General features: G+C 39.3%; 1 protein-coding gene and 1 long non-coding RNA gene across 2 annotated transcripts in view; one reads left to right on the forward strand and one right to left on the reverse strand.

The window, feature by feature from the left end:
• LOC109196096 (protein NLRC3-like) overlaps positions 1-16,465 on the forward strand; it is a 111,411-nt gene that overhangs the window by 13,006 nt on the left and 81,940 nt on the right. Inside the window, 1 exon segment of the mRNA XM_025904843.1 lies at positions 7,268-7,441. Coding sequence (XP_025760628.1) covers positions 7,268-7,441 — 174 coding nt within the window.
• LOC112845437 (uncharacterized) lies at positions 2,948-3,726 on the reverse strand. Its single transcript, XR_003218254.1, has 3 exons — positions 3,601-3,726; positions 3,356-3,503; positions 2,948-3,239 (listed from the first exon to the last, which is right to left on the reverse strand). It is a non-coding gene; the product is annotated as an uncharacterized LOC112845437 (long non-coding RNA).

The raw sequence follows: 16,465 nt of genomic DNA on the forward strand, positions 1-16,465 counted from the left end.
ACAAAAAACAAAAACCTGTCTGATTCAGATCTGATCTTTGGGGGGGTTTCAATAAGCAGTGTGACCCGTGTATATGCATTAGGGGTGGGTTTTGATTATCGATTTATCGATTAAAATCGATTCTCGCTTGGATAACATGATATCGATTCATTAAAATCCTGAGTCGATTTTTTAATATAAATTTATTTTGGTCAAAACGCCAGAATCTCAGGTTAAACCTCACAAAGTTTCAACAACCACCAAACAGCTAAAATGAGAGCAGGAACACGGATTCTGCACAAAGACGTAAACACAAAGCGCGGAGCCGCCGACGCATCAGAATCAGTGAGATGTGACTTTCTCACCCGACGGCGCGGACACGAGCTGAAAGCCGACAGCTCGCAGCAGAGTGAAGCTGACCCCCACCCACTTGAAACGTAAAGGAAACAGGCGGAGCGGTTAGTGCTACGTTTGTGCAGATTTGTGCAGGTAAAAGTAGCGTTTGTGCTGCTATGATATGAGATATTCTGTTATGGTGTTACTGCTGAAAAATGTATTTTTCAAATGACCTTTGCTTTGTGTGTTCACTTGTTCAATAAAGTTCTGTTAAAAAAACTCTTATTGTATTTAATGAGCTAAGTGGATTAAAAAAACTTTATTGAAAACTACATTTGAACATTTTACACTCCCATGAACACTTTTGAGAAACGAACAAGCTAGCAGTCTTTTGCATCAAATACAATAAAGTGTCTGAAGGATTCTTAGAACAGCTGTTACATCTGGTTTCTGAACAAGGTCAGCTTACATTTAAAATACTGAGCTTTTAGTTACTGAGTTAATACATGCTACAGCGAACTGTCTGGATCAAAGGGATTTTGTTTCAATGTTAAACATTTTCAAAAATACAGCAATTGCAAATTTGCAAATCCAAGACAAAAGTTTCTAAAGCACTTTAAAACATTTAGTACACTGGACTAAAGTGCTGTACAGTACATGTTGGTGGGTTAAACACTCAGACTCAATTTAATAAAGCTCACAAATTCAATAGCTCCATCTTAAAAACAATAATTCCACAAAATATGAAAGTGTAGATTGGTGGAGAACTTGGGGGAGGGGTTGCTCCTGGCTGAATATATAGGGCAGAAATCATGTTTTGCTCCATTATAATCATAGTGTGTGTTTTTTATTTAGATGCCTGGAAAGCCATCTGTAGACAAGGTTTCCATTTTTGCAATTCTTTGCAATTCAAAAGAGGCCATAGTCCAAAATGGCAAAATAGCCCCTCCAGCTGCACCAGTCTGGAAAGAGCTGAGTCAGCAGCTAGAAGACATGATGTCAGCAAAGGCCCTGTACACCTTTGTGAAGCTAAATAGACACAACATCTGGTCAGCTTTGGAAATCAGTGATCAGGAAAGTAATAGTGAAGGAGAGTTAGAGTCAGGTTGCATTTCTCCTGGACAAGAAAACCTTTGAGGACTGGGTTAAATTTATTCCTGAAAAGGTTGAATACAATGACAAGTTTTCTCCTTCTTAAAAAAGGGAATACACAATTTTGAAGCCTGGCACTTGGACTCATATCATCAACAATCTTATCTGGAAGAAGATCAAAAATACATGTGCACTTGTGTTCTGAAGAGCAAAGGTCCATCCAACTGTCACCAATAATTATCTGGACATCAGAGGCGACTGTAAGGAGAGTCATGTGACAGACAGCCAGCAATCAATAGTCCAATGGTGCTCCAGTGTTTCATGAGAAATACAGATCTCTCCCTGCACACTGGCCACTCCAAGCGGTTCATGTCTGGAAACCTGCGTGAACAGATGGCTAAAGAGCTGTGTGAGGGCAGAATGGAACCGGCTGTATGGAGCTCAGCGAAGGCAGCAGATCTGATGGATGTTGGAGATCCTGAGCCAAGCCACCTTCCAAATTTGGCCACTCTGCGAAAAGCCAAACAAGAGAGAAAAGACTTGGAATTAGGAGATAAGGACCCCATTGCATCCCTGCAATTGTTAAAATATAGTGTTCCTCACAGTGGTAGCATCGAGATATTGGCCTGGACAGGTTTTTCTGTCACTGCTGGAGTCAAACTCAGATGCATGTTTACAAGACATTGTCAAAAAAATCTCCCCCCAACTGTGTGTTTTGATGCAACCAGTTCAGTTGGGAAAAAACTGCTGAGTCCAAATCTGGCAAATCTGGTCATATCTTCCTTTATCAAGGTACTCTGACAGAAAACAATTGGCCCAGTGTCCCAGTGGTGCAAATGCTGTCAGAGAAACATGATTGTTTCTGTTTGTTTGACATGATTGTTTGATGCATTAAAATATGCTACAGCTTTTCCCCAGAACATAAGAATATAATGTTTAGATCCCCTGAGTATTCATTTGCACCACCAGCAGTTTAAAGCTTTTATGAAGCATCAACTGAAAGGTTTGCCACTGAAACTGGCATTTCATTTGACATTCTACTTCAATGAAATGTATAACAAAGCAGTGTGGTCACCAGTGAAATATCTTAGCATCTTTCAATGTGTTTTGTGAGGTTAGAAGATGGACATAATGTCCTGAAAATGTCATTTCCAATGGCCTTCAGAGGATGAATCCTCTGGATGGAAAAACTAAATCTGGTTGTTTGGAAATCTCTGGGAAAACAGTCCTCTGTTTCCTTGATTTGTGACTTTGGTAAACACTTTTCTGATGAGGTTATTGGCTTCAATCACCAGTTTCAAGTGCTCATTTTGCAAATTATGGTCTCCACTGGAGTCAAAAACGGAGCAGTGTACGCTTTAGAGTCCCTCAGTTTCTCAGTCACATAGATGCCTCGTTTATGATACCTGGGCTCAAAAAACAGTGATGCCGACTACAATAATGCTCAATCTGAGGCTTCGTACTGGGACTTTACAAACCATTGCGTGACGTCCAGGTTGCTATTTTCATCTTTTATATACTCCTATGATTTTCAAACATGCATCGTCATGATCAACACACTGCATCAAACTGATATGCCAGTGGGACTAATATTCACTTTCTCCCTGAGATTATTCCTCATATAATAAGACTCACAAGTTACTTGCCTCTCTGGACAGGAATAATGGTCCCTCTCTTCCAAAGCACCAGCATCACAGCAAGTTCAGCCACTGTTGAAGCTGAGTTCAAAAACATAAAACACGGCCTTTTCAAACATGAAAACTTGCCTGTTCGAGTCGATCGCTTCATTGCTCGTCATCTTTCCTTCATCGAGGGAAATATGCGGATTTGTTCTGCAAAAGAAAAGATCAAAGATGAGGCAACAGTGGGATCACTGAAAGTCACAGATGCCAATTCTGGATCCATGACAACTCACAGTGCAGAAGACAAAATAAAAATGGATGCTCACCCGTTTGTGGGATCTGATGCTGCCACAAAAATTCCTCCGGCTGATGAAGATGCAGTTGAGAACTGGAGTGGCCTGGCTGTTCCACCCATAAAGAGGAAGAGGACTTCCTACCTCTCTCCATGTACCGAATGGCTCCATGCAGATGAATCTTTTGAGGCCAAAAGAGTGAAGGTGGGATTATTAAAAAATGGAAACCTTCATCAGCCTATTAGATTAGGGGAATCAACAATCTCTGTGCTCAATACCTGTGCATTTGATGCATTTGATGCTTATGTTGTGCCTTCTGTGACAGCTCCACATTTCAAATTGCTGTTCTGAAGGACAGTGAAAACCCAGTCCTGCAGCTGGTGAAAGCCATTGCCACAGATGGTGTGACCCAGCAAACCTACAGGAGGAGAGCAGAGCTGCTTAGTGTAATGTTTGAAGCTGTCTCGTTGAGGTCTGCTGTGATCCAAATCCATGCTCAGTGCAATATCTCCGCTGTAATTGCTAAGACAATGAGGAACATCTCAAGTGTTTATTTTACCAAACACTGCTCTTCTAGCACTGCTACCTCAGCAAAGGGATGACAAGGGAAGTGCCATTTGTTTCTCCTGCCTTCTCTGTCCTCAAAGAGTCTGCTATGGCTCATCCTGGCACTGCTGTGGAAGCAGGACTTGGCCTACCTGAGTCTACCTGCCTCAGGCCACTCTCCAATCCATCTCTGTGTCCATCAGAAGTCCAAGCAGAAGACAGCACCACAGGAAATGAGCTCTGTGCAGGGACAGTTACTCACAGCTACAACATTGGAGATATCGTGTGGATTGATACTGACCTGGCAAACCAAACACTGAATGAATTTCCCTCCAACCTGGTTCTCCCCTGCATTATTCGCTTGCTTGTTACGCACAAGTCTACCGTTCTTACAGCCTGTCGGACGCTGTTTTGTTTTTTCCTTTAACTTACTTCTGAAAACAAAGCCTCATTTCTGCCGTTCAACACTGAACAAATTTAAACTTTTTAAAATTATGCAAAATTGCAAAATGCTCAGCTGTGTCTCTAAAACCTCTGTAACTTTGCTCTGCTTCACGTCAACAGCATCAGGTAATGTTCATATGTTCATTAATGGTTTTCTTTCGTTTTTGATGTACTGCAGAATATTTGTATAAAATCCCAGGACAGGAAAACCTTCATGTTTTTCTGTTTTATCCTCAGCTACTTTGACACAAAGGCATCTGCTGTGATGCTCACACCTTTGATTATGTCTCGCAAGTGTCAGATTTCTTTTTATAGATATAAAAACATAGAAATGTACTGATGCATGACCTGAATTATAATATTTCTGACTGTCTGAGGCAAAATTTCCTCGATTCAAATTGAATCAAATTGAATGGAATCGTGGATCGAATCGATTCAGCCCTAATATGCATGTTTTAATAAAAGAGATAATGTTGGTGTTTCAGTCATGTAGTAACTGTTAGCTTTAACTGTACAAGGCTTGTTAGACATAATGAAACACATCGTACAGATTTCTGGATGTTAGACTATAATTTTTATTATGATTATTAATCTTGAGTCTAAAAAGTCAGTCAAGTATATCCAGGATATCTTTCTGTTAACTGGAGTCACTGACCCTAACACTGGGACCAGGATAAGCGGTCGCATGAAGCTGGTTATCAGCTGACAATCTTATTATTTAATTAATTTCATTAAGTTATTTAATTTTTCCTCTACATTTCCCCTGAAATGAAGGGATTGTGTTAAACATGCTTTAGTTCCTCACATTTTTCTGCAATCTCTTTGTTCAACCCCCTGAATTAAAGCTGAAAGTCTGCACTTCAAACACATCTGAGTTGTTTCATTTAAAATTGATTTTAGTGTGTGTACAGAACCAAAATTAGAAATTAAGTTCTCTCTGTCCAGATATTTATGGACCTAACTGTATAATCTATACAGCACGTAAAAAATGCTATAAATAAAGAAGTCTGTGAAAATGTGGCGCTTCCAGGTCAATTTAAACTGAAGTGATATAATCTTCTCCCCACAGTTTGAGTTTGTATTGTCTCAGCTGCAGACAGACGCTGATATAAATTTGGAGGTGCCAACCACTATTAATATTATTAGTTATAAGGACACCTTCCTGCCTTTAGTCTTATTCATGATGATTATTAGTTGTCTTCTAATGTCCAGAAGTCTGTATGATGTGTTTCATAGTTTCTAACAAGCCTTTTAAACTTAAGTTACTGCATTGCTGAAACACCAACATCTGCTTATTGAACAAAAAACAACCAAAAGACCACACATCTGATTTAATTTTTATTTTAATAGACTTCAAACATTGTACCAGATAACTGGCCTCAGAATATAATTGAATAAACATTTTTAAAAACGATAACCTAATCCTGTCTTGACAGGCTGAGCTCTTCAGTATCCACCAACAGCATCGTCATGCTGAGTCAGACGTTTCTGCTCCTGGTGGAAATACTCTTCCTCTTTCCACATTGTATCAAATGTTTTTAAATGTTAGTTTCAATTTAAAATTAAAGATTAAAAAAAGTGTAACACATGTAAACATCAGATAATTAAGACAAGCGAATGGTTCAGTTCCACATGTGCTCCGCTGAGACATTAAACTTCAGTAAAATTATGCAGCTATGAAACAACTTTAATCTAAAACAAACTGATTTGCTCAGGAGCAAAAACAGTGAAGTAAGTGAGTGTAAGTGAGTGAGCTGTGCTGGTGACTGGATATCAGATTTCCAGTCATTAGAGCAGATAAGTGGCAGAACTATATTACTGAGGTACAAGTTTACTTATTTAATTGATGTCTGTCAATAAATCTATTTAATTTAAATGCAAATAGCCCAAATCCTTATTAAAGCATCAGGTTCACTTATAAAGTATTCTGTAGTTATCTTAGTGTCCATCGCCCTTCCCAACATGGGAATAAAGCAGCTGTGAGAGAATTAAACATTAATGAATCAACGGTACGGAAGTGGAGGAAGCAAGAAGAATGAGCTGAGTAAAGTTTGACTTATGCAACATTTTTGTTTCACTTAATGTGCCTTATAATCCAGTGAGCCTTATGGTCTGTAAAATATGGTGCATTTGCAAATTGTGTGCACAATATTGGAACTAAATTATTTTATATTGACAAACATTAAACTGTGACTGTCACCAGGTAATGTGGGCGTGTTTCCTGAATAAGCAGCAGGTGTTAAACAGCTGACAGGTGAACAGGATGCATGCAGGTAAACTCGAGGGCCCTTCGAGCTGATCAGTGGTGTCGTGAGGAAAGTTTCAGCTCATTATTCATGTTACAGAAACACAGAGGTACGAGACCAGGCAGAAGACTTTCTGATTATTTGTTTTTAGTTAAAATAATTCCATTGTTGTCTAGTGATGGTGTGGTAAAGCTCTGTGAATGTGTCACATTTTTCTGATCACACAAAGCCTCGTTCAACTGCTTATTATGAAGAACTGACATCTGCTGGTCATTTAATGTTCAGCAGCACTGCTGTGAGAATACCTGCAGGATACATACCAGTGGATATGTAAGCACATGCACAGCTGCAGGGCTAGAAGGGCCCAAATGAATTAAATAAATAGATTCTTAAATATATAATTAAATGTGTCAATAAGTGATTAATTAAATATATTTAAAAATCAATAAATTTGAAATTAATTTATTGGAAATTACATGGCATGAAATCAATGATGTATGTATTTAATTTATCAAGTATTTTGAACTTAATCCATTAATGACATTTAATTAATTATTTAATGATGACTAATTGATTAATTATTGATGATTAATTAACCCTCCACATGATTTAACCTCTATAGAGATGATATTTTATCTAGATCATGTATTTTTCAAAGGTTCAGACCAGAAAGTTTAACATTATTATTTTTCTCTTTATTGTCTCTCAGATCGAGTGTCTGTAATCTCTCAGAGGGAAGCTGTGAAACTCTGTCTTCACTACTCAGCTCCCAGCCCTCTAGTTTGAGACAGCTTGACCTGAGTAACAATGACCTGAAGGACTCTGGAGTGAAAGTTTTGTCTTCTGGACTGAAAAGTCCATATTGTGAACTGGAAACACTCAGGTCAGCGTTCTTGAAATGTTCAGTAGATGAGGTTTAGAGGTTTACAGTCTAAGGTTTAGATTGACTAATGGCTATTTTTAACTCCTGTTTCATTTTTGGCTGCAATTTCCTGTTTGCATTTAGCTATTTTGCTTTTCTCTGATAGTATTTGTCATGTCTGCAGGCTGTCAGGCTGCCTGATCACAGAGGAAGGTTGCAAGTCTCTGGTCTCAGCTTTTAGCTCCAGTTCTTCCCATCTGAAAGAGCTGGACCTGAGCTACAATAACCCAGGAGAGGCAGGAGTGAAGATGCTTGAGCAGCTAAGACTGGACACTCTGAGGTATGTAGATGGCCGTTACAGCCACAAACAGTGTCTGACAGATGAGGAAACTGGCTCTGTCTGATTACTTAATGCTGGAAACCAGTGTTATTTGAACAATCACACATATAGGAACCTTTTTCCCATTCTTGTCTAACATAAACAGTAGATGTCTGTATGGGGTCTCAAAGGACAAAATCTCTGTCAGCAACAACGGTGCAGCCTGTTCAAACTGATCTCTGGAAAGGAACTGACATTTTCACTCTTTATTTATTTTAAGTTTCATCTGTGTGCAGAGACCATGTCCAGGACATGTTTAGCCTGGCCCAGCATGAACTAGAATTAGGGGGAAGTTGTTTCCCCAGCTTAGAAAAACATATTAGTAAAAGTAAATGGATTACTAGGTCACTCAACTTAACTGGCCACCTACTAAAATGGGCTATTTTGCACTGCTAGTTTGCTGCTTCTGAGCGTTTACTACTGAAACTTGTTTGTGCTAAAATATCAAATTAATCTTCTGGACTGAAGAAAATATATAAATAAATATATTCATCACATGCATCAAATCACAACCTCCTCCTGCAAGAGTGCAGCATTGTGATTGGTTGATGCTGTTTCCATCATTTATGTTTGTTTACCTTCAACAAATTTGCTCACAGAGCATTTATTAATAAGAAGGATTATTAATAAACATCTTTCTCTGCTGCTTTTGGTGGAGTGAAACAATAACTCCTATCTCCAGAGGTCCACAGGTCCACTGGCACCTGGTCCTAACTTCACCCACGTCTGCACCCTCAGACATCCCACTGTGGAGGCATCCTGGCCTGGACCAGTGGCTGCCCTTGTGAGACAGACTTTATGGTCACAAACAGCCCTAATCTGAGAATGAAGGCTCCTTTACATAGAAAGCAGTATGTGGTGTGATGACCGCTGCATTAGCTCAAAATATGTGATGCACTGTGAATGTGAGAGTGAATGAATAGTGGCATTGTAAAGCGCTTTGGGTGCCTTGAAAAGCGCTATATGAAATCCAATCCATTTTTATTATCATTATTATTATTATTATTATCGTCATCATGTCAGGAGTCATCATCAAAGTGTCAATCAATGAACAGATGATGGATCAATAACTGCAGCTGGATTGTGTTTGTTAGAAAAATTCTTACCTAGTCTAATTCATAATGATCAAACAGGTTTTATTCGAGAGCGCCAAATACAAGATAATGTACGACGGACATTACAAATTATTAACCATATTCAAAAGAATAAAAGAGAAGCAATGGTAATCAGTATCGACGCAGAAAAAGCATTCGATTCTGTTATTTGGAACTTTCTTTACCGAGTCTTGCATAGATTTGGTTTGCATGAAAATATAATTAAGACAATACAGGCACTTTATGATAACCCTACGGCAAGGATTAAAATTAATGGCTACCTATCAAATAGTATTAAGCTGCAAAGAGGAACAAGGCAGGGCTGTGCGTGCTCACCATTATTATTCGCGTTATATCTGGAACCATTGGCTCAATATATAAGGCAAAACAAAGAAGTAGAAGGTATTAACATCCATGAGAAGGAGCATAAATTAGCCTGCTATGCAGATGATATTTTAATTTTTTTGGGTCAACCATCAAACTCTCTACCTAAATTAATGCAATCATTTGAATACTTTGGTCGACTATCAGGATATAAAGTTAATATGAGTAAAACACAGTTGCTTAAGTACAACTATATTCCATCAGAAGAAATTAAAAATAAGTACCAATTAGCATGGCAAACAGAGTACTTTAAATATCTGGGAGTCATAATACCTAAGGATCTTACAGAACTATCAGAACGAAATTACTAACCAATACAAAAGAAAATTAATGAAGATATAGCAAGATGGAATCTAATTCCATATTTAAGTTTATATTCGAGTATAGATTCAATTAAAATTAATATACTTCCTAAATTAATATATTTATTTCAAACATTACCAATAGAAATTAACCAGAAACAATTTAATGAATGGGATAAAATTTTGTCAAGACACATATGGCAAGGAAAAAGGCCCCGAATTAGATTTAAAACCTTATAATTTAACAAAGGAAAAGGGGGGTGGGGCTTACCTTCTCTTAGGGAATATTATTGGGCAGCACAATTAAGGCCTATGATATGCTGGTGTAATCCTTCATATGTTGCTCAATGGAAAGACATTGAGGAGGGTCTGACTTCCATCATCATCATCATCGTTTATTTATATAGCACTTTAAAAACACACAAGGCTGACCAAAGTGCTGAACAATAAAACATAATAGATACCATAAGAATAATAAATACAATAAAATAATGAACATAGCAAAAACAATAAAATATAAGTAAATACAAGTCAGTCAACCACTGAGTCAAAAGCCAGTAAATAAAAATGCGTTTTCAATCTGGATTTAAAAACCATCACCGATGTCGATTGCCTAATGTGAAGAGGAAGATTATTCCAAAGCTTAGGAGCCACAATAGAGAACGCTCGGTCTCCTCTCAGTTTCAACCGCGATTTGGGGACTGAGAGCAACAACTGCTCAGCTGACCGGAGCGAGCGAGTGGGGACATAGGGCTTCAGCAAATCAGACAAATATGCAGGTGCCAGACCATTTAAAGATTTAAAAACCAATAAAAGAACTTTAAAATGAATCCTAAATTCAATTGGAAGCCAGTGCAGGGAGGCCAGGACCGGAGTAATGTGCTCAAATTTCCTTTTACCAGATAAAAACCGTGCTGCAGCATTCTGTACTAGTTGCAGGCGTGTCAGAGTGCCCAGTCCAACCCCTATTAAAAGGGAGTTACAATAATCCAAGCGTGAGGTTATAAAAGCATGGATAACAGTCTCCAAGTCACGTCTTGAAAGAAAAGGTTTAACCTTCGACAGACGCCTGAGGTGATAGAATGACGATTTCAATGACTTCCATCCCAATACAAGCTATTATAGCAGACAGCAGCCTGCAAGATTTAATAAAAACTACTGAAAATCCATGGATCAAGTTGACTTTTAAAATTTGGGAAACAGTAATAAAAGAATATAAACTAGAACAGGATATAGCAACTCTTAAATGGTGTGCATATGACACACATTTTGCTCCAAATAAATTGGACACCAGATTCAAAGATTGGACAAATAAAGGATTAACGGCTTTATGTACGGTAATGGAGGAAGGGAGACTAATTAGTTTTGATAAAATGAAAGAGAAATATTCATTAGAAACACAGGATTTTTATAGATATCTACAGATGAGGCATTTTGTCAACAAAAAGATAAAAGTTAAGGCTGAATTAAGTAAACAGCTGCTAGACGTATTTAAAAGGGCATACAGTTCAAACGACTCTTGGTGGCGCTGTCACTTGGTGTTCGCTCGCTCTGTGGTAGAGTATCACTTCCTGTTCCTGCTCAAACACAGTGGTGTCTCTGAGTAGCTTTTCTGCTTAGCAATTTAATTAAAAACTTTTAGATACATTCCTTCTTCATAGTATAATCTTCACGTGCTTCATCTGAAGCACACTTTCTGTGTGCTCACTACCTAATTTATAGCCAAAGTATTCACTCACTGTCTCTTTACTGTTTCGCTAGCTTAGCTCGTAGCCGACTTGTTAGCACCATGGCTACTTCACCTGTCCCTCCTGCACTTTCCTGCTCATTGTGTCAGCTGTTTAGCTACTCCTCGGCCTCCTTTAGCAGTAATGATACCTGTAACAAATGTAGCATATTTGCAGCTCTGGAGGCCAGGATTACTGAATTGGAGACTCGGCTTCGCACCCTTCATTCACCCGTAGCTAGCCAGGCCCCTGTAGCTGGTGCAGCCGAAGATAGCGTAGGCCCCGCTAGCTGTTCCCCGGCAGACCCCAAGCAGCTGGGGAAAGAGGGCGGCTGGGTGACGGTGAGGAGGAAGCATAGTCTTAAACAGAAGCCCCAGGTACACCACCAACCTGTTCATGTGTCTAACCGTTTTTCCCCACTCGGCGACACACCCGCCGGGGGTCAAACTCTGGTAATTGGTGATTCTGTTCTCAGACATGTGAAGCTAGAGACACCGGCAACCATAGTCAATTGTCTTCCAGGGGCCAGAGCAGGCGACATTGAAGGAAATTTAAAACTGCTGGCTGAGGGTAAACGTAAATACAGTAAGATCATAATTCACGTCGGCAGTAATGACACCCGGTTACGCCAATCGGAGGTCACTAAAATCAATATTGAATCGGTGTGTAACTTTGCCAAAACAATGTCGGACTCTGTAGTTTTCTCTGGTCCCCTCCCCAATCAGACCAGGAGTGACATGTTTAGCCGCATGTTCTCCTTAAATTGCTGGCTGTCTGAGTGGTGTCCCAGAAACGATGTGGGCTTCATAGATAATTGGCAAACCTTCTGGAGGAAACCTGGTCTTGTTAGGAGAGACGGCATCCATCCCACTTTGGATGGAGCAGCTCTCATTTCTAGAAATATGGACCAATTTATTAAACCCCCCAAAATATGACTATCCAGAGTTGGGACCAGGAAGCAGAGTTGCAGTCTTACACGCCTCTCTGCAGCTTCTCTCCTCCTGCTACCCCCCCAAAAACCCATCTCCATTGAGACTGTGTCAGCTCCCAAACAGACAAAAAACAAACCAAAACCAGCAATAAACAACTTAAACATAAAAAATCACAAAGAAAGAACAATACAGTATCCACATCTGAACCAAAGAGTAAAACAGTGAAATGTGGATTATTAAATATTAGGTCTCTCTCCTCCAAGTCTCTGTTAGTACATGACTTAATAATTGATCAACAAATCGATTTACTCTGCCTTACAGAAACCTGGTTGCAGCAGGATGATTATGTTAGTTTAAATGAATCAACACCCCCGAGTCATTCTAACTACCAGAAATCTCGAAGCACAGGCCGAGGGGGCGGTGTGGCAGCAATTTTTCACACCAGCCTATTAATTAACGAAAGACCAAGACAGACTTTTAATTCATTTGAAAGCCTGATGCTTAGCCTCGTCCACCCCAGCTGTAAAACTCAGAAACCAGTCTTACTTGTTATCATCTATCGTCCACCTGGGCCTTACACAGAGTTTCTCTCTGATTTCTCAGACTTTTTATCTGATTTAGTGCTCAGCTCAGATAAAATAATTATTGTGGGTGATTTTAACATCCATGTAGATGCTAAAAATGACAGCCTCAACATGGCATTTAATCTGTTATTAGACTCAATTGGCTTCTCTCAAAATGTAAAAGAACCCACCCACCACTTTAATCACACTCTAGATCTTGTTTTAACATATGGCATAGAAACTGAACATTTAACAGTGTTTCCTGAAAACCCTCTGCTGTCTGATCATTTCCTGATAACATTTACATTACAATAATTGATTACACAGCAGTGGAGAGTAGACTTTATCACAGTAGATGTCTTTCTGAAAGTGCTGTAACTAAGTTTAAGAATATAATCCACCCACTGTCATCATCTTCAATGCCCTGTACCAACATAGAGCAGAGCAGCTACCTGAACGCTACTCCAACAAAGGTCGATTATCTTGTTAATAATTTTACCTCCTCACTACGTACGACTCTGGATACTGTAGCTCCTGTGAAAACTAAGGCCTCAAATCAGAAGTACCTGACTCCGTGGTATAATTCTCAAACACGTAGCCTAAAGCAGATAACTCGTAAGCTGGAGAGGAAATGGCGTGTCACAAATTTAGAGGATCATCATTTAGCCTGGAGAAATAGTTTGCTGCTTTATAAGAAAGCCCTCCGCAAAGCCAGAACATCTTACTATTCGTCACTGATTGAAGAAAATAAGAACAACCCCAGGTTTCTCTTCAGCACTGTAGCCAGGCTGACAAAAAGTCAGAGCTCTACTGAGCCAACCATCCCTTTAACGTTAACTAGTAATGACTTCATGAACTTCTTCACAAATAAAATTCTTATCATTAGAGAAAAAATTACCAATAATCATCCCACAGATGTAATATTATCTACAGCTACTTTTAGTACCATTGATGTTAAGTTAGACTCTTTTTCTCCAATTGATCTTTCTGAGTTAAGTTCAATAATTAATTCCTCCAAACCATCAACGTGTCTTTTAGACCCCATTCCTACAAAACTGCTCAAAGAAGTCCTGCCATTAATTAATTCTTCAATCTTAAATATGATCAACCTATCTCTAATAATCGGCTATGTACCACAGGCCTTCAAGGTGGCTGTAGTTAAACCTTTACTTAAAAAGCCATCTCTAGACCCAGCTGTCTTAGCTAATTATAGGCCAATCTCCAACCTTCCTTTCATATCAAACATCCTTGAAAGAGTAGTTGTCAAACAGCTAACAGATCATCTGCAGAGGAATGGCTTATTTGAAGAGTTTCAGTCAGGTTTCAGAGCTCATCACAGCACAGAAACAGCTTTAGTGAAGGTTACAAATGATCTTCTTATGGCCTCTGACAGTGGACTCATCTCTGTGCTTGTCCTGCTAGACCTCAGTGCTGCGTTTGATACTGTCGACCATAATATCCTATTAGAGCGATTAGAACATGCTGTAGGTATTACAGGTACTGCACTGCAGTGGTTTGTATCATATCTATCTAATAGACTCCAATTTGTACATGTAAATGGAGAGTCCTCTTCACACACCAAGGTCAATTATGGTGTTCCACAGGGTTCAGTGCTAGGACCAATTCTGTTTACATTATACATGCTTCCCTTAGGCAGCATTATTAGAAGACATAGCATAAATTTTCACTGCTATGCAGATGACACGCAGCTCTATCTATCCATGAAGCCAGGTAACACACACCAATTAGTTAAACTGCAGGAATGTCTTAAAGACATAAAGACCTGGATGGCCGCTAACTTTCTGCTTCTTAATTCAGATAAAACTGAGGTTATTGTACTCGGCCCTGAAAATCTTAGAAATATGGTATCTAAGCAGATTCTTACTCTGGATGGCATTACCTTGGCCTCCAGTAACGCTGTGAGGAACCTTGGAGTCATTTTTGACCAGGACATGTCCTTCAATGCACATATTAAACAAATATGTAAGACTGCTTTCTTCAATTTGCACAACATCTCTAAAATTAGAAATATCCTGTCTCAGAGTGACGCTGAAAAACTAGTTCATGCATTTATTACTTCCAGGCTGGACTACTGTAATTCTTTATTATCAGGATGTCCTAAAAACTCGCTGAAAAGTCTTCAGCTAATCCAAAATGCTGCAGCAAGAGTCCTGACAGGGACTAGAAAGAGAGAGCATATTTCTCCTGTTTTGGCTTCCCTTCATTGGCTTCCTGTTAAATCCAGAATTGAATTCAAAATCCTGCTCCTCACATACAAGGTCTTAAATAATCAGGCCCCATCTTATCTTAATGACCTTGTAGTACCATATCACCCTATTAGAGCACTTCGCTCTCGCTCTGCAGGCTTACTTGTTGTTCCTAGAGTATTTAAAAGTAGAATGGGAGGCAGAGCCTTCAGTTTTCAGGCCCCTCTTCTGTGGAACCAGCTTCCAGTTTGGATTCGGGAGACAGACACTATCTCTACTTTCAAGATTAGGCTTCAAACTTTCCTTTTTGCTAAAGCATATAGTTAGGGCTGGACCAGGTGACCCTGAATCCTCCCTTAGTTATGCTGCAATAGACGTAGGCTGCCGGGGATTCCCATGATGCATTGAGTTTTTCCTTTCCAGTCACCTTTCTCACTCACTATGTGTTAATAGACCTCTCTGCATCGAATCATATCTGTTATTAATCTCTGTCTCTCTTCCACAGCATGTCTTTATCCTGTTTTCCTTCTCTCACCCCAACCGGTCGCAGCAGATGGCCCCGCCCCTCCCTGAGCCTGGTTCTGCCGGAGGTTTCTTCCTGTTAAAAGGGAGTTTTTCCTTCCCACTGTCGCCAAAGTGCTTGCTCATAGGGGATCATATGATTGTTGGGTTTTTCTCTGTATTTATTATTGTGCGATCTACTGTACAATATAAAGCGCCTTGAGGCGACTTCTGTTGTGATTTGGCGCTATATAAATAAAATTGAATTGAATTGAAAATAAAAACAGAGGTATTATAGGTTACCTCTATAAAGCATTAACAAATATGAAATTACACTCAACTTTATATATCAAAACAAAATGGGAAATGGAGGGAGGAATAGAAATAAAGGAGGAAGAATGGACAACAATATGGGCATATCGATGGAAATGTAGCAGCTCACAGAGCTGGAGGGAATTTGGGTGGAAATGTCTGACAAGATATTTTATTACACCTCACCAAACATCTCACTATGAAGGTAACCCTTCCGCCTGCTGGAGAAATTGTGGAAATACAGATGCAAATCACTATCATATTTTCTGGGACTGTCATGTCATTAAAACTTATTGGAAGGGAATACATGCAGCAATACAAGAGACATTTGAAAGATATCTAGCTTTGGCAAGTAAAACTCTATTTTTTGGACTTATGCCAGAAGGATGGACAAAGAACGATAAATATTTGTTTAATATTTTACTGGCAGCAGGCAAAAAAGCCATCACAAAAAAATGGCTCTCTTCTGAGAGCCCAACTATGAACATGCGGATGAACATCACAATGGACATTTACAGAATGGAGAAAATGACAGTAGATGTGAACTACAAGAGGGACCTGTTTGTAACATGATGGAAGAAATGGATGGACTACATTAAAAAACGCAGGCCAGTACTTGCTTTAGATTTTGACTTTGTTAACTA

This window comes from Oreochromis niloticus, unplaced genomic scaffold (genome assembly GCF_001858045.2).
Source record: "Oreochromis niloticus isolate F11D_XX unplaced genomic scaffold, O_niloticus_UMD_NMBU tig00007365_pilon, whole genome shotgun sequence".
Taxonomy (NCBI): domain Eukaryota; kingdom Metazoa; phylum Chordata; class Actinopteri; order Cichliformes; family Cichlidae; genus Oreochromis; species Oreochromis niloticus.